This window comes from Ochotona curzoniae, unplaced genomic scaffold (genome assembly GCF_017591425.1).
Source record: "Ochotona curzoniae isolate NIBS_2020 unplaced genomic scaffold, NIBS_Ocur_1.0 contig_3622, whole genome shotgun sequence".
Lineage (NCBI taxonomy): Eukaryota > Metazoa > Chordata > Mammalia > Lagomorpha > Ochotonidae > Ochotona > Ochotona curzoniae.
In genome coordinates, this window is record NW_024465926.1 from 18,002,361 (window position 1) to 18,027,621 (window position 25,261).

The following is a 25,261-nucleotide window of genomic DNA, read 5'->3' on the forward strand; positions in this document are numbered from 1 at the left end:
AAATGTATGGAATACAACAATGAAGAACTTAGAAATATTTACTAATCACTGGAAATTAAGCACTGCAGGCATTTAGGAAGTCTGCTAGTGAATGAACTTCATATGCTGCTCTCTCTGTTTCTCTTTCAAATAAATGCATTATAAATGAAAAACATTTCAAAATGTTTAGGTGTAACAAATTTCTTAAAATCCATGCATAGCTTCCCATAATACACATTTTCTGTGAACTTTCTGCAGTATCCTTGGGTATCTATATGTTTAATATCTTAGCACACTGTCTCTAAAAATAATGAAAAATACTATTAACAGCCAAGCCTCTTAATATAAGGAACGCTTTAGTTAGTTTCTCATAGTGTTAGAAATTAAAAAAAGAAAGTTGCAAATAATAGAAAAATTGGAAGTACCGGGAAAGCTATGGGTTCTCAGAGTTACGATTCTGTTATTCGTGACTCCGTATAGTTCTTGTCTTTCTCAAACTTCTAGTAATAAAAACAGAAACTTCTCTGAAGCCATTATGATGTAAGCGAGCTATAAGAGAGACAGTCTCACATGGTGAGGAAGCCGCTCCTTTATATGGGTTCTGCCACTTGCTAGCTGATCCATGAAACGCTATTGCTCTCTCAACCTTAGAATGTCTGTCATCTGAGTGTATCAGAGCATAATGTACAGTCCACAAAGAACAAAAACAAACAAAGCTAAATGCAAATAACTATACATGAAGTATATATTGACAGGCCTATCACAGTAAGAAGAAAGGGGCGAAGTTCACCTTCAAAAGGAAGTCAGGGTGGGGAAAATAAAGAGTAAGATATAAGTCCCAGATAGGCCAGGAACATCTGCGCTGCGAGTGACCTCACGAAAGGGGTTCCTCCTCTCCCCTGGGAAGCTTCCTGGGAAAGACAGTCTCCGTTGCTCGCCAAGTTATGAATTGCACTTGTCTATTATGTTAACTTTCATTGCATTGCCTTGCAATATGTCATCGGGAGATGTGACATAATGTAATGTAAGTGACAGGCAGCTAAAATTTCACAGCGAGAAAACTTTTTTATATCCAGAATCCGCTATCAAATTTAATAGCAGCTATCCATCCATTGTTTTTTCTCTGCAGATAGATCAAAAGCTTGATGTTCATGAAAAGCAGGTCATTTTAAAACATCCACAAATACTTCAATGCCTGCACAATTTGGTTACCATAAATCAGATTTTTTTTAATGCTCAAAAAATGCATTAATCTTTACTCAAACATGGCTTTTCCTTTCTAGGGGCACTGCAATGTTGTCTTAGAGAGGCTAGGTTGCTTTTAGCTATCACTAAGAAGTGCTGATCAAATAATTGTTGTAGTATGTGAACCAATGATACTCATCTGGGAATGATTTTGAAATTCAAGAAACATTGGCAGTGTTTTTAGATGTTAGAACTCGAAGAAGGGTAAAGTGTTTTCCTCACTCTAGTGAGTAAAGATATATTTATTTATTTTTACTAGAAAGTCAGACACAGAGAGAGGAAGAGAGACTGAGAGGAAGATCTTCCTTCCGATGATCCACTTCCCAAGTGGCTGCAATGGCTGGAGCTGAGCCGACCCAAAGCCAAGCTGGAAGCTTCTTCCAGGTCTCCCACATGGGTGCAGGGTTCCAAGGCTTTGGGCCGTCCTCAACTGCTTTCCCAGGGTACACTCAGGGAGCTGGATGGGAAGCGGGGCCGCTGGGATTAGAAGTGGCGCCCATGTGGGATCCTGGCGCGTGCAAGGTGAGGACTTCAGCTGCTAGGCCACCACGCCTTGCCCAGGGATCACTCTTTAAATGAATTAGTCCAAATATGCTCATGACCTAGTTCAAAACTTAAAAAAAGTAAAGCTTCGATGAACCTCAACTTGTTTTCTCCCATTTACCAGGACAGTAGATTATGCAAAAATTGAATTAAATCTTCCAGGGTAAGGACATTTAACAGATGTTTTCTGCAAGTAAGAATTATCAGAAGCCTTATTAACACCCTTACTTCAGAGCATATGAAAGGAAGAAACTCAAAGGAGCTAGGGTCTTGTTGCATATCTGTCACAATGTCTCTACAGCTATCTTTGGAACTCCAAACTGTTTATAAAAAATATTCTATCATTCAGCTATCAGCTATAGATCAGAAATTGGTAAATTCATTACTATAACACTTTATAGGTTTTTAGAAGTTTACTTCAGAATCCGGGGCAGTGTTACAGCAGGCTGATCCTCCATTTCCAGTGCTGGTTGGCATCCCATATGGGCACTGGTTCATGTCCTGGTTGCCCCACTTTAGCTCCCTGATTATGTCCTGGAAAGGCAATGGGGCATGGTTCAGGTTCTTGAGTTCCTGCACTCACGTTGGAGATGCGGAGGAGACTCCTGGCTCCTGACTTTGAATGGGCTCGTTGCACCACAAGATCCACTACTAAAATGTGGCTGTGTTTGCTAGTCCAGTTTGCCTATTTCCTAAATTCCATTAACTCGTGCTAATGAATGATTTTTGACATTTTGCCTCCTTTTTTCTGTACCTTCTTAATATGTTATTAAAAGAAGCCAATTAACACTTATAACATCCTACAACATTTTATATAGAAAATATCCTTCCAGGATCTGCAAATTCATTAGATGTTTTAAAAATGTTCTTTCATCTTACTGTAGGCACTTTGCCAAGTCTTTGCTACCCGTGGAACCTCATTGATGATTACAATTTTGCTATAGGAATCTTGTTGCCACTTTGTTAATTGTTCCTGAATGACAGTTATTAATAGTGACCCAATTTATTCCCAAAGTATTTGAATAAGAAATTATATGGCTGCCTAAACTCCGTCTAAGCTTTGAGTGCTTAACTACGTCAAAAAGTGTCGCTGATTTTCCTACACATTATTAATTTTAAAGTGGATAACAATGTGCTTCCCCTAAGCAGTTTATTCATACCTAAATATTAACAATCCCAGTAGTTGTCAATGTCTAGAAATATGATTAAACCTGGTTGACCAAATAGGCTAAGAGATACGCATGTCACCTATCCATTCTTACAATTGTGCTATTGCTCCGCATATAGTAAATTAAAGAGAAGTACTATGAAAGCTATCTTTTTATGTTTTTAAAAGTTGTATTCATCATTAATACATACCTGACAAAAGATAATTAGGTGCTTTTGGCTTATCAGTAATGGATGCCATGATCTACGTGGGTACAGACATATTTCATGATCCTTATCTTCTACAACGCTCTTGTAGCGTTGGCTTGTCTAAAATGTGACATTTTCATGAAGTACAACAAAATCATGGATACTTGGATTTTTTTTAACATTATTTCATTTTTATTTTCCATATACAATTTTGAAGGTATAGAGTTTCCCCTTTTCCCTGCCTTGTCTGCCTGCCTCCTTCTTCTAGCCTCTCTGTTGTCCCCTGTATTTTACAATAACATAGTCCTTCAAATGTGATGTTAACTCAGACTTTCTGCTCTTTCTGTGTGTCATGAAATTGTAGGTACAGGCAATAGTAGAGAACTGGTACCTCGTTGTCAAGGTATATTTAACAGTTTTATTGGAGGCCTTCTTTTACTTGGGAGTAGAGATGCATACTGCATTTCTTCTTTGTTTCCCACTATTCTAGTCTCCATTACACTGTTCTTTTTTGAGAATGCAAATGCATATATGTGTATCTATACATCTTTTTGTTTGTATTTTACGTGGTTTGTCTTAGAGGGACAAATAAATTTCAGTTAGATTGGGCCATCAGACTTCGGTGAGAACATATAGGAACAATATCTAAAATGAGTATTATCGAAATTATGAGAGAGAAGAAATAAAAACTTAGGGATACTCTGTCCAAGATAAAAGAGGAAAGAAAGGGATATTGTATAGTAATCTAATGCAAATGTTGCCAACCACAATGCTTGAGAATGCAAATAGCAAAATTGTATCCAACGTTGTTTCAGGTATACGAAAGTGAATATAAAGCCCCTTGCTTTATTGCATGCTGTATGGTAGAGAATTGACAACTAATATAGTGAGTAGGATAATAATAAGGCACATGTAGAAAAGGAGCTCTGATAATTCTGCGGGGAGTAATTCTGGACTGATCTTTTAGGTAAGTGTGGCTAAGAGAGATGCATGATTTACTTAGGTTAGGGAAAATGGAGAAACAAAGACCACTTAGACAATTGCATATGGGAAGGGACTTCATTGCCGCTGTTCCATCCAAAAGTGAGGGTCAGGTTGACAGCAACACCTAAAAATGATGTAGAAGAGTGGCTGAAAGCAGATCTTGAGTAATTGTAAAATTAAGACTATAAAATGAAAATAAAAAGAGGCTATTTCCTAGAGTAGCTTTGTGTACTGCAACAAATTTTGAAGGGAAAGGCACCCATATGTGATATATTCTGTGAGGAAAAGAAATTCAGAACTTCCAAGTATGAATTACACAGACACCTTCAGCCTATCTCTGCATTTCCTTAAATTGGAAAATAATTTCAGAGCCAACATATGGTTTTGTTACTGAACCTGTTACTTGGCACAAGAATTCAAAATAAGCCAAATAAAAAGACCAGAAAGCTGAGAGATTTATTTCAAATGTTTAATCAATAACAACTGTAAAGGTGAGTATGCTTATCAAAGGAGCATAAATATTTCACAATTCCCAGTCCTGAAGACACTGGCCAGACTCTGAATGAAGATTTTATCATGCATATTGATGAAAACAGTGTTCTTTCAAACCTCATTTTTTTTTCTCTTGTGATAAAAATAGCTTATACAGAAGGGAAAATTAGAGTTATTTGTGTGGGGTGAAAGCAACAGGGCTTATAACTTTCCACCATTGTAGCTTGTTATTCCAGGGTTTCAGAAAGTCAATAGTAACAGAACTGCAGCAAAGATTAATAACATTCAACAAAGTAATAAAAATTATTAACATTTAAATTTGATCTTTATGCCTCCTGCTAAGTGTGTCCCAAAGAGTTAGAAAGCAAACTCAAATGTCTTATTGAACCTAAATTCTTGATCATATTTAAAATATGGACATTGCTTTGGTTAGCATATGCTATTCTGTTTCAGCATATACCCAGTATATTCCTTGATCTATATACTTTGCAGTATATAACTTTAATGGAATGTAGACATAGACAATAACAGTCAATTAGTATAAACAGAAGACTGAGGCCAATATTGGGTGTTTCAGGTTGAGCCACATCATAGTTCACTGGCAACCCACATTGAAATGCTGGTTCAAGTCCTGGTTAATCCACTTCCAGTGGAGAGCCTGCTAATGCATTTAGGAAGATAGCTGAAGGTAGTCCAATACCGTAGGCCCTTGTCACTTATATAGGTCACCATGACGTTGTACCTGGCTCCTGGCTTCTCCTTGACCCAGACCTGCCATTGTGGCCATTTGCAGAGTGAACCAGTGAATAAATTACTCTCTCTCTCTCTCTCTGTGTATCTTAATATTTCTCTCTCAGCCACTCTTCCTTTCAAGTAGCTGAAAATGAACGGGAGGAAGAAAAGGAAGCAAGCAAGAGACAGAATGAAAGAAGAGAGGGAAGGAAGGATGGAAGGAAGGAAGGATGGAAGGAAAGAAAGAAGAAAGAGAGAGGGAAGGAAGAAAAGACGGAGGCAAGATAGAAGGAAGGAAGGAAAGAGAAAAAGAAGGCATTCTGAACAGGTGACTTTGGAATTTGGGAAGACTGACATATCCCAGCAGTATATATGCTAATAATTTGATCTTGGGAAATACAGTTAGACCTTCTAAAGCAACATTTATCTGAAAAAATTAAATGCAATTTTCTTGAGAACATTGCAATTTATGTTGCAAGGAATCTTCAGATCCAATATATGTCTTCTCAAATCATGTATTTAGCTATTATTTTAGTAATCAGATGTTCTGCAGTGATACTAAATGTCGAGTAATCATTAATCTTGGCTCATAGGGTAGTGGTTTTTTCTGTTAAGATCCTTGGGAGAGCATTTTTGTCCTCATTTTAGAACTGTAGAATTTCAGGCATCGTAGGAGTGAGGTCATATGATTTCTTAGGTTGGGTTTGTATAACTTTGAGGAAGGAAATTGGGTTTAGGATTGAGCTTCAATACCAGTGATTTCATTTGTTCTATGTTTGAGGTAGGACTTTTCATTTTAGTTTCATGACAGTCTTAGAAAGCTGGGTTTATCGCTGCATTTTACATGTTAGATACCTCAGTTAATTTTTTTCCAAGATCTTTGGGAGAGGTAGGATTTAAACCCCAGTCCTTTGAGTTCTAATGCCTTTAGTATTTCAATGCAGTATCTTGTTTTGTGTAACAGGGAGAACATCAGTTTCTTCAAGCATCATAGGAAATTTGGAACAAGGTACAAGTCTATGTTTCATTGAAGCTCTCCTTTCATGCCATGCATTATGTTTCTAACCTCTTGGGTGCTAAACTTTAAGTCGTTACATAATGCAGACATTTGAAATGTGTGGCTCATAGTAACAGAAGTGGGTGATGCTTGGAATTCAAAGCAAGTATTAGCAAATATTCCTCATGCAATGGATTCTCATTTCCATCTCTCCTCCCAAGACTGCAACTGAACTTGTATTGAAAAATAAGAACATCAAGTGGGTTTGGGAGTTCTCATACCTTTGAAAACATAGTTTTGAGGAAGATAAAGACCATTAGAATGGATACTGAAGGCTCCCTGTCTATGAACAGCAGGCAAATGAAGAAATTCTTCAAATGGGCTGCATTTTTCTTGTCAATTAAACTGAGAACTCTCAGTACAGTACATTCTGTAACCAGTGATGAGGGGAAAGGGAACTCATGCTGTTCAAATATCCAGATTCCCACTGTTATCTCCGTGGGATCATTCTGCAGAAGCTCACGCCACGTGAGGGTGACTAGCAGTTACCCCCAGACCTCAGGCTTTCTGCCTGCGGAGTTATCTCAGGCAGTAAGTGCTTTTCTTTCCCTCCAACTGCTCAGTCTCTCTCCAATAACATGAAAAAGGAAAAATCATAAGAAAAGCAAAACCTTTCCTCCGTTGATTCCTTTGAAAATGCATTCCACAAAGGTAAATCTGTGGCCTTCAGATTATGTGCTCAGGGAGAATTTCCACAATGCCTTGAGTCCTTGTATTCACAGGTAAAGAATGCTGAGGTCTGTCTTTAGAATATTCAAGAAAAAGAGCCCACACCGTGACTTCTTTGGCTTGAATCAGAACTAAATCACTAAAATGCAAGATGTTGCTCTGCAAGGGAGAGTGCATTGATGACGTAACACTGTCACGTGACGTGATGAAAGGAATGGATCCTTAACTCCAGGGCTTTGCTGTCTGCTAGTCTACGTAGGGTAATTTGGAAATTCCTTCTACGAGGAATTTCAAACTGTTTGGAACATGCAAATGGGGGATTGAATGATACGTGGAAGAGCTCTATATCATTGTATGGGATGAATCGTTTCACTTCTTTTGCTACCAATATTCTCATTTGTCAAAGGAGAGGGATGACTTTCCTAAATGCCGTTAAGTAGTGAAGACCAACAGAATGAATACATGACATAGGTGCACATGATAGTAGGTGAAGCTTAGCACAATTTTTTTAGCTTTATCGATTGAACATTCGACGAAACTGTTAGAATGCACTCAGGCTTTGACTAGTATTTTCCCAATTTTACAGATGCTAACTTTGAAGTTCATCAAGGTGGTGTATCAGGCACATAGTTGGTCACTGGAAAGTTGCATTCAAACTCAGAAGGATTTCACAATGCAGATTCAAAGACAATTCGTCAATACGTGCTTCCTCCTAGTGTGAGGGTAGCAATTCCTCATAAGGAGACCGGCTGAAGGACTGATGTTGTGTGTGAAATGTGGGCGTCGGAGGTCTAAGCTGAAAACATACTCTTTCCTGAAGTCATTGAGGTCATGGTGATGTTGATCCAGTTCACGAGAACGGACTGTGGCATTGATAACCGCTGACACCCAGGGCTGCCTCTGAAGGATGGAATGGATTTCCATTGCCTAGACTAGTTTAGCCTCAAACTTCTTGTTCCATAAATGAGCACAGTGATGACTATCAGAGACAAGCTACACTTGTGCAATACCGACGGGGTAAGAAATTGACCTTCATGAACTCTGAACTTCATGGCTGAGTCTTTTGATTTAAGCATGAGGTCAAGACTGAATACTTCTACCTTTTTTCTGTAACTGAGTAGTGGTGTTAAAGAAGAAAGGAAAATAAGATCAATTAAAATTTAATCCACTAGAATGTAGGCACATTAGTCTATGCTTCCTTTAATCCATGACACCTTTTGGGGAAGGTATCAACAGCATCTTAAGGTTTACAGTATTTTGGTAAAGAACATGATGTAACTTGTGTGTAGTTATAGGATCAAAAAAAGCTGAGGTAGCCGGTGTGGGACTTTTTCGAGCCCATCATTTCTACCCTCCTTACCAATGCCTGTTCCCCATTAAACATCCCTGTACGCCCTATTGTTTTAGAAAGAGTTTAGCTAAGCGTCGCTTCAGCTTTCAAGCTTCAAAGACACATGTACAACATGCAGAAATGTCCTAACTTCCAAATACAAACTGAGTAACATAAAATGCATTCACTGTGATAAATATAAACAAACATAACCCCAGCTCTGTTTTGGATTCCAGCTGCAAGACTCCCAATTAAAAATTTCTGCTTTTTTTTTTTTTAACCCAACAAGCATTTCCAGCATAGGTAACAATTTTGCTGCAAGATCTTTAATACATTAATGATCTGATCTTTCTACAGGGAGCTTAAAAGCCTATTGAAGGTGGTGGCAGACCTGAGGTGGGTAGGTGGAAGGTTACACAGCAGGTGTATCTAGTGATCTGAACATATGAAAGAGAGTGTAGCAGAATTAAAAGAACCAGATGAGGGGCACTTAAAAGTAATGCTTGAGCACAAAACCAACTGCTGACTTTTTAAATAAGAAATTTGGAATGAGAAAGTCAATTTCCGATCTCTCTTTGGCTTTATTTTCACTCACAAAATCAAATGGACAGTTGAGGTTATCAGTACTGAAAACATTGCCTTTTCCTGTGTGGCTAAGAAATTGAAAGTGAGTATTTCAGGTAAAAATAATGCTGGTTTCAGAAAATCGAATAAGAAGCATTGCTGAATGTATAGTGGTTATCTGAATAATTGTTTTAAAATTCAGATTATGTATGTGTGTATGCATGTATATGCATGATGGACTTTAAGAAAAAAGATTCATTGACACAGAAATATTTCAACATGACAAGAATTTTGCTTTTTTTTGGAAATGCTGATTTATGGAGACAGGGAGAGATAAAGAGAATAATCTTCTATCTGCTGATTCATTCCCCATATGGTAGCAAGGGCTGGAGCTGAGCTGATCTGAAGCCAGGAACTTTTTCTGGGTCTCCCATGTGGATATAGGTCCCAAGACTTTGGGCCGTTCTCCATGCCTTCCCCAGGCATAAGCAGGAAATTGGATGGGGAGTGGAACAACAAGTATGCTAATCAACACACGTGGGATGCCCGCATGAGCATTAGCCAGTTGATTCATCATGCTGGTCCCAGACGTTTTCATTAGATTGGTTGAATCCTCAGGTGAGAGGGCAAGTTCTGCTCTAAGAATCATTGGTCCTCACCTAACAGCCAGTGATCACTTTCCAAGGGAAGCATGCGTGGGGCAGGAAAAACTCATTTCTACCGAGGAGGAGTGCCCTGAGGGGAGATAAAACACAACTGATAGTTATAACAATAATTATAACAGTGACACATTAGATTTACTATCACAAAGTACCTCTGTCTTCAGTATCATCTGGTGAGATAAATGATTTTTAAAAATATAATAACAACAGATTCAATATGGTGCATAGGTATAATTCTAAAATACGGTTTTTTGCAAACATAGAAAACAGAGCTTTCTCATAGCAGATGAAGGAAATGAAACAAGACCTTTCACAGAGAAAATGCAGCTGAATAGCAAGGAGCCCATGTAGGTGGCAGAATTGTTCCATTTTTAGGACGCTTAAGGGGAGGACAACCAGCAATTTATGCCCATGAGCCTCATCAAGGTATTAGTGAATAAAATACACAACAATGAAGGTGATGCCCAGGGCCTGGGGTTGTGGCACAGCCAGTGAGGCTGTGGCTTCCTACAACAGGGCCCTCTTTCTCTGGGTCCCATCAAGCTGACTGATAATGAATTTTTGAAAAAAGAAGAATCTCGCCCAAGGATTTGGGTTCTTGCTACCCATTGGGGCAGATGAAGTTCTTGGTTCTTGGGTTTTAGCCTATAGACCTGTCTGTGGCAACCAGTTGTGGAATGAACTGGTGGAGGAGAATTTCTCTCTCTTAACATTTAAATCTGAATCTAAATCTAAAATGCATATGTGTTTTAGAAAATAGTTACTCTGCCATCGCATACCTACAATGTCAGAATGAATGACTTAGGAAGGACTATACAGTTGTAGTTGCGGAAATAGATGAGGGGAAGGGATTTGGGGAGGAGAGAGGGGGAAGCCCTGGAGTCTATGGAAGTGTATCAAAATAAAAAATAATAAAAAATTCAAGTATTCTTAAAATATGTCAATTTTCTCTTATATTAAAATATATAGTAATAACTATTGATATTTTAAGTTTTAAAACATTTTATGTAAAAATGACTCAAATCTCACTTTCAAGGAATATCATAGTTACTCCTTAAGGACTTTTTGACTCTGTTTCTTAATTAGCAGTTGGAGCACATTAAGAGTTTCTGCTGTAGCGTTATATAGATCATTTTAAACTGCAGCCCGATAATAAATTAAAATGAAATTTATCATTCTGAATGATGCCTGGGCACTTACTAGTATTTATGACAAGTATTCAGAAACGCATTTCCTACAGAAAGTGCATCTAGTGCACGCTATTCAAGAATCAGAATGTTAAAAAAAATACATTCCCCCAAATGCATCTTTTTTGTTAATGATACTTGTAATTGCAAAATGTAAAGAATTTCATTGTGTGGATATTTATTTCACTACCCAGTGCCAGAGAACCACACACTCAAGCTCAGAAAATCAAATATAATCTTGAACAGATTTGAAAAGACTCATTCAAAAAATTTCCTTTTATTTTCAAAGGAAGTATTACAATGAAATCATGCATGACTATAAAATATATTCAGATTTCTCTATAGTGTGTAACAATAGGGAATTTTATCAGATTACATTGCAATAAAAAAACGTCTGAATGAGTTTGATTTGATTTCTGTTTCAATCATAAGAGTGACCTACACAAGTATCTTTTTTTTCCCCACTCATTTTATCTGTACTTTAACCTGTTAATATGTGAGTGAGTTTTAGGAAAAGCAAATCAGTTTGACCTTTAATGTAAAGTCATTTTGATCAAAACAGCACTATTCCAATACTAGAAAGAATGTGAATTTTAAGATCCAGAAGCACGTGCCGTTCTCAGCAACCTGGAAAGAGTGATAATGTGCCCACTGCTTGAATGATAATTTTATCTGCCTAGCCGCCTTTCACCCTCCCGCCTTCGTCATCCTAAGGCTTCTGCCCTGAGATGTATGTTTAGCCAAGCTGTTTTTAATATAACATTTTGAACTGGAAAATGATTCAAGGACAAACAGTGGACTTCAGCTCACTGTAGGATTCACATTTGGTTGCATCATTTTCCCTCTTTTTTTAACAGCTACTTTACCTCTAAGCCAGGAAAGAGGGGATTATAAAGGAAAATTGCTATCAGCTGCTACCCCTGCTGGGTTACACAACCCAGAGCAAAACAGTTTCCCTAGTGGAGCCACCGACAGCTTGGGCTAAGCCATTAACCACCACCGCCAACACCTAAGGGAATCAGTGGAATGGAGTAAGATAGTTCTCAAGAAAGCCAGAACGTTTTTATGCAAACAAAATTACTTGACATGCAGATGCCCAGGTCCGATCCCCATGAATTCTAATGAATTCTAATCTAGTTGGTTTAGAGAAAAATCCAAGCATGTGACATCTAGTTCAATGACATCACTATTTTATCTGTCTTTTGTTTGTGTATTTGTTCAAACATTCTGATAATTCAGAGCTTGAAATGTGAGTATCGAAGTGGGCAAGATAAAGTAGAGCCTAGAATATGCTTTAATGAATGCTTTAATTGATAAATGCTAATGTCAATGGGACGGAATGTGATATTTTATATAAAGTGCATATTTATACGCACTTAATTTTCAAAATCAATTTAATATTAATAAATGCCATATCGGTGATATCTGTGCATTTTGAGTATACATGTGCACTGTTTTGTCATAGTGAGCTTTATGCTACACATTGATGTCTGTTATGTATTTATTCAACAAACAAGGCAACATTATATTCAATTTGAATTTACTTTATCACCAAATGTCCATTACATCTCTGAATCAAAGACTTTAGATTATTCTTTCCTATTCCCTCTCTGCTAAAGGATTCATGATTTTATATGATTGGTCATGAATGACAGGATTTCTCTACATTGAACAAGAAATTGTGATATTTGCAAGAGGTTCCTTGAGAATATTTAATATTCCAGCACATACTACGGTATTCATTTGTTGCTTACATAGGAATTAGCTGAAAGCCTATCAATGGGACTTTTATGGCACTACATAAACTCCAGGACAAAATCTTTGCCTTCAAGTGTTTTACTGTTGATCAGGCAGAAGATGATATATTCTGCTCTGATGCAGGGTGAGATGAATGCCAAGGCAGAATTTTACTCTGCAAGCGATGTCTTACAGACAATAGGTGTTGAATAATAGAAGGAGGAGTTAATTGAAGGTGTCAGTGTGATTTTTAGAGAAATTAAATTGGGGGTGTGGATGATGGCAAAGAAAAATAGGCTTACACCATGATTGGTGGTTTGCTTGGGGAACCACTTTGTGCCTTATTCTTGTATGTTCAAAGAAAACATCTTTAGAGAAGTCATGGGATCCAACAGTCGTGATTCCCGCAGACACTTCCTTCAAATCCATGTGGATAGTGAGCGACACTTGGCACTTCCATTGATTCATCCTCTCAGCTATCTAGTCACAACATTTGGATGTTTCAATATCTTGTGTACACCCAACCTGCCGCTTTAAAAGAGTTACTTTCTGACTCAACTTCTCTTTATATAATAGAGTTCATAACCACACATTTATGAGCTCCAGTGTAAAATGAACTAATCTCTACTTCCAGATTCGTAAATATTCATATGCCTCATAATCAACAGAAGTTACTTTTCAGTTGCCACTGGTTTTCTTATCAGTGGGTATTTATGAACAGTCTACTCTCGGAAATGTTCATGAAAAGTTCCACAAAGGGATTTGATATTTGTTTATTTGCCTTTTTTTTCTTTGCCTAAGTAGCTTAACACACTAACAATAATGCAATTTTTTTGCACTTCTGCATAAATCTAAATAGACAGAAGAAGCTCTCCAGATAAGTTGCTATTTACAAAGCCTTAAAATTTCTATTCAAACAAAACGGAAATTAGATTTTGATATTGTTTTCACTTGCATGGGTTAGTTATCGCAAGTATTCCTCAGATAAAAAGGAAGGTAATATTAGCCACTCTTCATTCTCCAGAGCCTGCGGTGGGGTAAGCTTGTCCCCCCTCTGAGCATTTCGGGAACTTCAAAAGGTGCATGGAGCATTTTCAGAGTAAGCACGTTAATTAAGTGCAAGGGAAACTCATTACATTCACAAGACATCAAACTGTGTGCTTCAATTTAGCATGAAACTTGAATTTTATGTTACCTGCATTTCTCTTTTGCAACAGAACCGATCGTTACTTCCTAATCGATCTGTGGTTATACAGCGCTACGCTGTGCTCTATTATGCAGTGTCATACTAGGCTCTGTCGTGTTACTCTTCACTGTGCTCTCCCATGCTGTGCTGGGTAGCTTCACAAGGAATCTATCTATAGAAGGTTGCATTGAATGTCCTTTTAAATGTTTCTAAAAACAGCATCATCCTCTTTGCCAGGGTTCTAATCACTTAACTTTTTCTCGTTCGCTTAAATACAAGTGGTATGAAATGGTGAACCCCTCACTATAAACTTTGTTGTTATTTGGTTTATATGTTTAGCTTTCGCTTTAGAGCTCCTCTTACCTTACCTTTTGAAGTAATTTTTGTCAAGGTGACAAATCATGTGAGCCTTCAACTGAACATCCTTAAAAAAGGGACATCAAAACCCCTGCTTTGCATATGTAAAATGGGAATAAGTATGTCTTGCTGTAGCTGAATACATCTCATGGATAAACACAAACATATATAGTTTTACTATTGTATTTATTTTCTCGGGCTCCAGTAAGCTTGAAACAATATTAATTTGTCATCTCAGAATTCCTGAGACCAGAAATCTGAAACCAAAATGCTGACAGAAATTCTAAGAAAGGATCCATTTTTTGCCTTCTAGTCCCTGTGGACTGTATCATGCCGTGAGCAATAATCATGTCATGTCAATCTCTGCCCCAAGTGGTCCTATTGCCTCCTCTTCCTCTTTTTCGTATCGGATCTTCTGCCTCACTGTCATCAGATAGGATATATAGCTTTCTGGATAGTCCTGGATGAACTATTTCAAGACCCTTAATTACCTGCAAAATGCCCTCAACGTCTCGTGCTTCATCAGGTGCATGCCAAGAGCTGGAATCCAAGTATACTTACAGAATACATTGCTCTCCGTGGTGTCAGGAAGTCAAAGGCTAGAGCACCTGCCACCACACACAGCACACACCAACAGGAAGCAGGGATTGGAGTGAAGCCAGGACGGCACAGACACGAGTTTCATTAATTTATCACAGTATGATTATTTACAATGGGACATTATTTGAACAAAAAGACACAAATGAAGTATGGGTGTTATGATATCTACAATTTATTCTTAAATAATGGATAATACATATACTATATATTGTATAAATGCATTGTATATACAGTTTTTATATATTTCATATATTATATATATGATCCTAATATTTTAACAGCTAATATATTTGATATCATTATTGGTTTTTAATTTTTATTAATGCACATGAGATAGGACTCAATGATAACAACTTAAATGTCTTACTCATACGATCTGAACACAGTTCCATTTTTTGCTCTATATTTACCTCCTCTATTTTTGTTCCATTTGACTTCACCAGAAAAATTTGAATTCAGTTTGTAAGTCAAAGCCAGAAGACATTTCTTGAAAAGTCACACTTTCCATTGATCCTCTTTTGGAATAAATAAGTACCTATTTTGAAAAGAAGTATTGGCCTAGCAACAATCTTCATTGAGTTTTACTTCTCTTTGTTATTTTTTTTTTGCATTTAAAAAGACAATGGAAAATCATAGTTTCATTGTTTTCAGTAACTTGAACCTAAACCAAAATTGAATTCAAGGATCAAGGCAACAACATAGTGAAACAGGGATTTTGTTCTTCCTGTTTTATTGTATCTGGAGAAAAATAAACAACATAGAAATGCCTTGAGTTACTTAAATAATAACAATAGTGCAGTGGTCATTATTGTTTAATAAAGGCAAGGAAGGAAAAGTGGGAGAGACGGAGGAAAGAAGGGAAGTGGGAAGCAAGGATGTAAGGATTAAAATAAAAACAGTCTGGATTGACAATCTATCTCTTTATAAACTGAGTGCATATGTTATAACCCTGTCTTTATCTGCTCATTCTGCTGCAACATGCTTAGACAAGTGAAAAATCATCGCTCAGGGACTACGATTTCAAGATGAACATATTGATGAGGTGGGGCGTATTCTCAGGCCTCGTCTGTTGGGGTCAGAGTCAGACTTCATTTTGAAGATTCCTCAACCAGCTTCTTGCTTGTGTTTTGATGGAAAGATAGAATGAAGTCAAGTTTCTTCTCATAAGGACTACAGATCAGATAAATCATGACTTCGTTTTACTAAAAGTTACCTTTTGAGTTCCCTCCCCAAGTACAGTATCATTGGGGATTACGGGTTCAACAGTTATTTGGAAACATTCAGTGGTAATAAATACAGCCCTATTTTTTCAAAGAATTATAAATAATCAAGATATTATAAAGATATTTTTGTTGAAGGTAATGAAAGTAAGAATATCTTTGATTTTCATGTGCCAGCAATGCAAATACCAAACACGGACGAGGGAAGGAGAATTTACAGATGCGCCATGAGAGTTGTACAGGAAGGTTCTCCGTTATGGTGTGAATGGAGAACGAAGGTATCCGGTTTCAGCTCAGTGAATGAAGTTTCGTGTGCACCACTGCCAAATGATGATGTTTTCAAAATTTGAGAGCAAGTTTCTATTTCTCTCTCTGTCTCTGAGTCTTCTCTTTTTGAAGTCAAGTATATTGCTTGCATTTTATGATAAGAATCATAAGAAAGGCCTGAAAAACCACAAATACTCCTCTTAAATTTTTGTATATAGTCTTAGGCCATATACACATTCCAATCGCTTGAATTTGAACTCTGTGCCTGAGTTACTTTGAACTTTGTATAACCCCCATATCAAATAATGGAAAATAATCATGAGCCACACAATCACGAACTATAATTAGTCATTTATTTATTCATCAAATATTTTCTGAATATTCATGATGCATCTTAAATTGATTGTTTCTTTCCTGGAAATGTTTTAGTTTCTTTATCCAGCTCAAATAACATGAAGTATCATTCATATATCCATTATGGTACCATTTATTTGTAATATTTTCATGATGAACATGTAAGATTTTGCAATATGATATAACTAATTCAAAGACAGCTGGAAAATTGTGAAGGAAATTATCCAACCAGATTTGTTTTTCAAGAATAGTCGGAAAAAATTCATGAAAGTCACAGGTTTGGTTATATCTAGGAAGAGATAAGAGATATTATTCATCAAGAATCAGAGTTTCTTGCTTGAGAGGCAAGGACTCAAATGCTTGTGCCATTTCTTACTGTCTTCCAGAATTCAAGTTAGCATGAACCTAGGCCCAAAGCACGATAGCTGGACCTCAAAGCAGAAACTCCGTTATAGGATGCACACATCCCTCAAATCCTAGCTGGTGCAGCAGTACCAAGTAATGAACAGTCATTGTCTGCACATCTCATCTTTATTTTTTTGTTGGTATATACCTGGTATTTCTCAAATAAGGAAAATTGAACTTCACCCTACTACTACTCTGGGAATATTTTTGGTTAATACCTTCTTGGTTCTATTAGTTCACTTTAGAAGTGCAGCAGCAGTTTTTTTTTTTCTTTCAATTATTTCAAAAAACACAGAAACCAAGTATAAAGAAATTTTCTGAAAACTGAGTCATTTATCCTACCTATTGTAGTGTTCCTAAGTGAAGAATTCCAAGTGGATGAGAAAATAACAAAATTGTAACTTGGAGAACTAAGGTGAATATAAACATTTGCATATTGTATCTGTTAAGAATGTCATAGAGCTAGAACATGATTAAGATGTGTTTCTATCTCAATATATTTTACTGTACTGTGCTGGCAAGAAGATAGACTATTTTTCTCCATCCCAGGAGGGAAAAAAAAACTCATAATGGCACAGTATTTTTAAAAGACATTTTGTGAAAATATCCTCCAATTTTGGGAAAACTTTATTAGGTACTCAACTTTTTGCAATTCCAATTTCCCAGAAATCATATTGTACAGTTTCATGGGCTTCAGCAATCATTTCCTCTCTTTTCGCATATATTTTCAAATTTTAAAACCTGTCCCTGTGTTTCCTCTAACAAATTATTGTCAGGACATTGTCTCTTGTTTGTTACATCCAAAAAGATAAAAGAAATACCGTATCTGCAATATACAGAAACAGATTCCATACAGAAAAGACCAGGATAAGACAGATACAAAAAAAACTATACAAGGAAATGCATGAAAATAGGAAATATGATAGCCAAGGTGTTTAGTGAATGCCAAGTTTGGGGATGATATAAACACTGAGCAACTGCCTCATGTTCAAGTAGATAGATAATAACACCTTGAGCAGAGGACTACTTTTCAAAACTTTTATGGTTAACATAACTTGTATCACAATTTCTAAGGGAATTTTCATGGAACTTGCAGCATAATTTTAAATTTGTTAGAGAATGACTGATGAGTAAGAACACACAGATACTTAAAGGAAAACTTAGGGAAAATTAAATAATGAGTATCACGGTTTATTATAAAGATTTCATACATAGAAAGCCTGGTATCAATGACTAGAGTAGAAAAGAAAATCAAGTTCGTATAAAATCTAAATGAGAATTATAATTGCATGAAAGTAATTTTCTATAATAAGTAAATAAGACTTGAAAGCAAAAGAAATGGACAAAATTAAATTCATCAATATTTTAATGAAACAAAAACTTGTGAAAACTTTAAAGATTTAATCACTATTTTGTGCAAGATATTCACAACATATGCATCTAGAAACCTATTCCTAATGGATTAATTCAAACTGTGAGTTGTTTACTTTCTGTGCTTTCCAATGAGTATAATTGAGAAAATTGCATTTGTTCTAATCTAAAAGTTCAAGCAGATCGATAATAAACATAAAAGCAAAGAAAACATAAAAAATGAATTTTCAAATAGAATTGATATTACCTGGAACTGGAAGGTTAAACCTTAGCAAGACTCCTAGTCTAATTTTACTCAGTCAAAAATTTTATTTGTGCAAAATCTAGTGGTTAGTAAATAATATGTTTATTGGTGGGTTCAGAAATCATTTTCTATGTTATGAAGGGGATAGCTTTGTTCTGAAAAGAAAAAAAATGCAATGATGCTGCCTCAGCTTTTGAATTTTCATTATTGACTGTTCTAAAGAGAGAATATGCTAAGATATTTTCCCATACAAACAACGTCAGCCTCAAAGAGCCAAAATCTCACTGTAATTTTACTATTTCTAACCTAAAGAACAAATACTCAGCTTCTCTTTTGAACTATGGTGTCTGAAATGATCCGCAACTCTTCCTTGAAAGAATTAATTGTACTCAAATGTATCATATATTTTTGTGGGGGAGTGCAATAAGACATAACTTTAATTTCTGTATCTGTTTTGAGATAATGCAACATGCTTTTCATATACTGGGATTCCTTCTAGGTCATGGAAATAAAAATTACTAGGTCATTTGGTGTATCACTGCTTTGTCTAATTAGGAACCTCTTGTTACTCTGAAAATTTTTGTATAACAAGGCACAACCAGAAGAAATTTAGAACAAAATTCTTCACTCAGAGTGCCTTCCTGTTTGACTGCTTACTTGCAAGAAACTCTAGGCTTGCTTGTATTATAAAAAAAAAACAAAACAAAGATAATTATAGTTATGTATCTATTTTGAGAACAGCTGTCATCTTTTGGAAATCCAAGTAGAAAATGCAACATTTCTTGGGTGTACTCATGGTCATGTGAACAGAATATTTTTCTCCCTTTTTTAGTGTGTTGGAAAGCAGGACAGTGGCCAGCAGAAAGTGGAAAACAGAAATTTGAAATTAGTGCTTTAAATGTTCAAGAGAGGTAGTGCAGTGTTTTGAAGACTTGAAATTTGTGAATATCGGAGCAAATCCCAGTTGAAATAATCATTGTACCAAATGGCACTGCACACAGTAACCAAATATTTGTTTATTTGCTTTTAGTTGAAATGTCAACGTGAGACAATCGGTGTTCCATTCTGAGTTCTTTGTTACTCGAAGCCGAGAAAATAGAATAATTCATGCAATATGACTTATGAGACGGGGATGTTGTACCAGGGAAGATGGTTTGAGAACCATGATGTTTCTCTCTGGCTAGTTTGACTTCACACTGAAGCCTGTCTTTAACCCTCCCGCAAAAACTCTTAAGCATTGCTCCTAAATTTATATGTACAAGTGTTTATGTATGTATAGATCATATATATTTGCTACATGCAAACTGAAGCCCCTCCTACAGTGTCTCATTTTTTGGTTCTGTATCAACGGTAGGATACTACCGAAATTCAGTACATGTGATTATGCATATAATGTATTTTCTGCAAATACTAATAAATGAAGCTTCTACTATATCCTAGTATAAACGTTTTAGAACATGACTGACTCTCTTATGAGGTATCAAAGTTTTATTACAATTCTTCTAAATGTCTTTTAAATATTGTGAAATTCCAAACAGTCAACTTTATCAGGCAAGGTGAGAAAAAAAATTAATTCTAGATTTAGAGTTATGATTGTGTGTGTTCTGAAATGGCATGTAAAGGCTATTTTAAATTTTAAATTCATTTTTGGGGAGACAGAAAGAAAAGGACGACTTTCAACTGTGCGCTGGGAAATTAACGCCAGTTGTCCATGTGGTGGCGCTAACACAATCGCCGGAGCCTTCACTTACTGCCTCCCAAAGTGTGAGTTAGCAGAATATACTGGAAGTAGGCGTGAGGCTGGGACTCAGTCCCAAGCAATCCAGTGTGGGGTTTAGGCGTATTGACCACTAAGCCGAATGCCTACCTCATAGACACTTTAATAGAGTAAATTATATTCGGTTTGGATAAAACTCCACTAGTTCAACATAAAGTCCCATTCATTCAATCCATAATTGTGTAGATGATTTGGTCCATGTCCACAGGAAAGGTGGACAGAGTAAAAGTCAGAATGAGGAGTGAGGGGCCCAGGCCAATGGCTCAGCGACCCCATTTGGGGGCTGATTCGTCCCAGTTGTGCTACTTCCCTTCCAGCTCCCTTGCTTGTGTCCTGGGAAAGCAGTAGAGGATGCCCCAAAGCCTTGGGACCCTGCACCCACCTGGGAGACCCAGAAAAAACTCCTGGCTCTCGGCTTCAGATCATCTCAGCTTTGGTCATCTTGGCCACTTGGGAAGAGAACCAGAGAACAGAAGATCTTTCTCTTTGCCTCTCCTTCTCTCTGTATACGCAAAATTAAAAAAAAAAAAAGACATAAATAAGAATGAGGAATGATTCGAATTGGGATCATGTTAAAGTTTTAAGAGGATTTATGAACTAGAAACCAACATGTATTGTTCAGGTGGCCATTTTGAAGTTATGCAAGCTATTCTGATTTTGACTTTTTCAGATAATTCCCTCAGCATTTTTGCGAAGCATAATGGATTCAACCGTCAGAAGCAAGAAGTCTATCTCTTACCAATCATAATCAGTGATAATGGGAATCCCCCTCTCAGCAGCACCAGCACCCTCACCATCCGGGTCTGTGGCTGCAGCAGCGATGGTGTGGTCCAGTCCTGTAACGTGGAAGCATACGTCCTTCCGATTGGACTCAGTATGGGCGCCTTAATTGCCATATTAGCATGCATCATTTTGCTACTAGGTACGTATCTCCTTGCTCATCACCATTTTTTTTTCTGGTTTGTCAATGGCTGGAAAGCAACAAACTCGGACCCAGGCAGGCAGGCAACAGCAAGGTTCTTTGAGCAGAAGAGGCCCATCCTCTGGGGACACAAAGACAGCAGGAGGACCACAGGGGTGATGGCAAAGGTTACAATGTTTCCAGTCCCCACACAAGTGAAAACAATAAAGATAGTAGAAGTGGACAGGGATCACTCCGTAGTTAAAACAGCACATATTGTGTAAAAAGGGCTTGGAAATAATGGTTACACATCCCCGCACTGCATATAAGAGCTCCTGCGTGGTCACAGTACTGTTTTATCTAAAAAATATACTTTTTCTTATTGCAATGTTTGGTAAGAAAAAAACAAAACATGCAACATAAAGTATGTGTTTTTCGAAATGAATGTGGTTTTTTTTAGTTTTTTCTTTTTTTTTTACATTAAAATGAAGTCAAATGAAAGATACTTCATTTTAGGTGAGCTTCTGTATCATTTATGTTAATATAGAATTATAAAATGAGCTTGGATTTCAAGAAAAAAGAGCAAAGATGTATATTATCCTGTCCTTGAACAGTGAAGTGCCTGAGAGTTTTTGTCAGGTACTGCTTTTGCAATACAGCTTTGTGGTTCACCCAGTAATTAATTTAAAAATTATTTTACTCCTTGAACTCAAGCTTTCTGCTTTTTCTACCATCCTTTGATCTATCTTGAGACAGAAGAGTTGCAGTTTTCCCGCAATTCCTTTATTTTTAAAATATGTAGAGAGAGGAGAGAGAGAGAGGAGAGAGATTTTCCAGCTGTTGGTTCACCCCTGAAGTGGCTGCAAAGAAGTTAAGGACCAACAGCTACTTCTGGGTCTTTTATGTGGCTAATGCATATCCACACATAGGCAAAAAAAAAAAAAAAAAAAATGCCACACACTCAATTCTACCATGAAAAACTATTAATTAATGGAAAGTGCCTTGAAAAATTGTTAAAAACAAAAAATAGGGCCCGGCGCGGTGGCGCAGTGGTTAAGGTCCTCGCCTTGCACGCCCGGGATCCCATGTGGGCGCCGGTTCTAATCCCGGCAGCCCTGCTTCCCTTCCAGCTCCCTGCCTGTGGCCCGGTAAAGCAGTCAAGGACGGCCCAAAGCCTTGGGACCCTGCACCCGCGTGGGAGACCCGCAAGAGGCTCCTGGCTTCGGATTGGCATAGTATCGGCCTGTTGCGCTCACTTGGGGAGTGAATCATCGGACGGATCTTCCTCTCTGTCTCTCCTCTCTGTATATCCGCCTCTCCAATTAAAAAAAAAAAAGAATAGGTATTTTCTAGTCTTCTTTTACTTGTTGGAAGAGAGACTCAAAGCAAACGGATATCAAATGACTTGCCCAAGACACCCAGCACCGTTAGTCATGCTGTTGGTGTTACATTCCATTGGCTCTAGAGCTGCTGACAGCATTATGAAATGACGTTTTTAATCATGAATGGATATTCATCTAATCTTGTAATCTGACCCAATCACTATTTTATAAACCAGAATATCCCAAAACAGCCTTTGTTACACTTCAGAACTGAAAGAAAGGTGTTTTGTTTAGTTCCTTAGTAAGTGTTACAATGCTAAGTTAATACATTTTAAACAGATATCCAGTTCCCTTAATGAATATTGTGGGCTGCTTGCTGAATTACATGCTAGCTTGTTTAATTGATATTTAATATTTGTCTTGCAGTCATCGTGGTGTTGTTTGTAACCCTACGAAGGCATAAAAATGAACCACTCATTATTAAGGATGACGAAGATGTCCGAGAAAACATCATCCGCTACGATGACGAAGGAGGAGGGGAGGAGGACACGGAGGCTTTTGACATAGCAACTTTACAAAACCCAGATGGAATTAATGGATTTTTACCCCGTAAGGATATTAAACCAGATTTGCAGTTTATGCCAAGGCAAGGGCTCGCTCCAGTTCCCAATGGTGTTGATGTCGATGAATTTATAAATGTCAGGCTGCATGAGGCAGATAACGACCCTACGGCCCCACCTTACGACTCCATTCAGATTTATGGCTATGAAGGCCGAGGGTCAGTGGCTGGCTCCCTCAGCTCCCTGGAGTCCACCACTTCAGACTCAGACCAGAATTTTGACTACCTCAGTGACTGGGGTCCCCGTTTTAAGAGACTGGGAGAACTCTACTCTGTTGGTGAAAGTGACAAAGAAACTTGACAGTGGATTATACATAAATCAATGGAACTGAGCATTCTGTAATATTCTAGGGTCACTTCCCTTAGGTACAACCAATGTGGTTATTTGTTTTAGAGGCAAGTTTAGCACCAATCATCTATAAACTCAACCATATTTTAATGTTGAACCAAAAAAAAAATACCTAAAATAAAAAGTGTGTTAGGAGGTTATAAATCTTGTGGAGTGTGAATTAAGTATGTGCAGTGTCTAGAAGTCTTTGGATATTTGACATTTACTTGATTACCACAGACAAAGATTGGGATCCTGATTAATCCTGGTTTCAAAAGAGGAAAAAAATCAAAATTAAAAAGGTGCTTTCTTAGAGAAACGGATCTGCACGGAATCTGCTGCTGATACGTATCTGCTGCAAGGATTTTTATGAATGCAAATGGTTTTTTTCCCTTTCACCAATAAGGATCCCGCCACAAATGATAAAGCAATACTTGGTCTGCTGTACATTATGACTTTTGGAGTTTTGGGAGGCCTCCTAGATAATACGGTACGGTGACCACACTTTGTATATAATTGTTGGCCCCACTCACCAGAGACTGGATAGCATCTTTAACTATTGTGTCGAGCCTTAAACGATTCACGTGTTCGTGATCCATTCCAGGGTGGGTATTGCCAGCTCAGTGTTGGGAGGAGAGCAATGCCAAGCAAACAGTCTTGTTTGCTACGAGCTGGATTCCTCGTTCCCTCCACTCCATCTTCTTCCACCAAGATTAACTGTGCCACACAGTGGACTACACAAGCGACAGGTGGTTTTCTTGCTAGCGCGTGAATTTATTTGTTTAATCCTCAAAATAAATATTTTATTGATGTTCATTAATGCTTTTATTTATTAAGGTTGGTAATCTATAGACTAAGGGGCTACATGAGAAAAACCCTAAATTATATCCATTAATAATCCTTTAGATTGTTTTATATAAATATATATATATACAATGAATGTTTAATACATGTACATTTTGACGAGATAAGTATGGCAGGCAATATTATCCAAGGAGAGCTAATAGTCTCTTTAGAGTAGAAAGTGTTATTGTGACTGGTGAAGGCAGGAACAGCATTTTCCCAGAGAAACTTTTGGACTGTTTTCTATTTTGTTCATAATACTAGTATTTGGTGTTTTTACTACAAGCACAAACATCTGAAAATATAATGGCTCCTGTAACTATTTACACTTTAGACTTTTAGATACCATAAAATGCCCTGCTCAGTCAGCATCTTTCAAGTGGCCCCTACTGTTTCAGAGCAGGTTCTGATTTGTACATAATTTTACTGCTTATATTTTTAGCACTTTTCTCCCCAAACTACATGGTGACGCACACAATGTTTTAGACTTCAGAAACAACAGCACTAGGAGATGTGAGCATATCTGATTTGTACTGCAATCCTGCCATTTAGAAGTAGAAAATGTATGATCAAAATCGAGTATTACATGCAGATCATTTTAATTTTATACTTTGCTTTAATGCAATATTGTTTATTTACTCCATGTATTGTATTCAGAGAAACTCCTGTATTGTTTCCTACTTTGTGAAATATATTTTTATAAATACTTTTTGTTGTCATCAATTTTTTCAGATAGATGAAGACTCATGAACAGAATTATCAGCTCTAAAATTCTGAAGTGTTTAACCAAATCATCCGATGAACCACTTTCCTTTGTCAGAATTTTTATTATGAAAGAACTAGAGAAGAGTAATGACTTAGCAGTGATCACACAGCAAGACACAACAGGGATGTTAAAGGAGTCGGAGCGTTGAATGGCGGGTCCAGCTG

The 25,261-nt window shown here is 37.2% G+C and overlaps 1 protein-coding gene across 3 annotated transcripts in view; it reads left to right on the forward strand.

The window, feature by feature from the left end:
• CDH8 (cadherin 8) overlaps positions 1–25,037 on the forward strand; it is a 327,239-nt gene extending 302,202 nt beyond the window's left edge. The window contains exons 10-12 of one of the 3 annotated variants that reach the window (XM_040982090.1): positions 20,989–21,240; positions 22,968–23,150; positions 24,093–25,037. In XM_040982090.1, coding sequence (XP_040838024.1) covers positions 20,989–21,240; positions 22,968–23,150; positions 24,093–24,205 — 548 coding nt within the window. In that variant the 3' untranslated portion in view covers positions 24,206–25,037. Of the gene's footprint in view, positions 1–20,988; positions 21,241–22,967 lie in introns of all 3 variants that reach the window. The other 2 variants (XM_040982089.1, XM_040982088.1) reach the window with 2 other exon arrangements.
• The last annotated feature ends 224 nt before the right edge of the window (positions 25,038–25,261 follow it).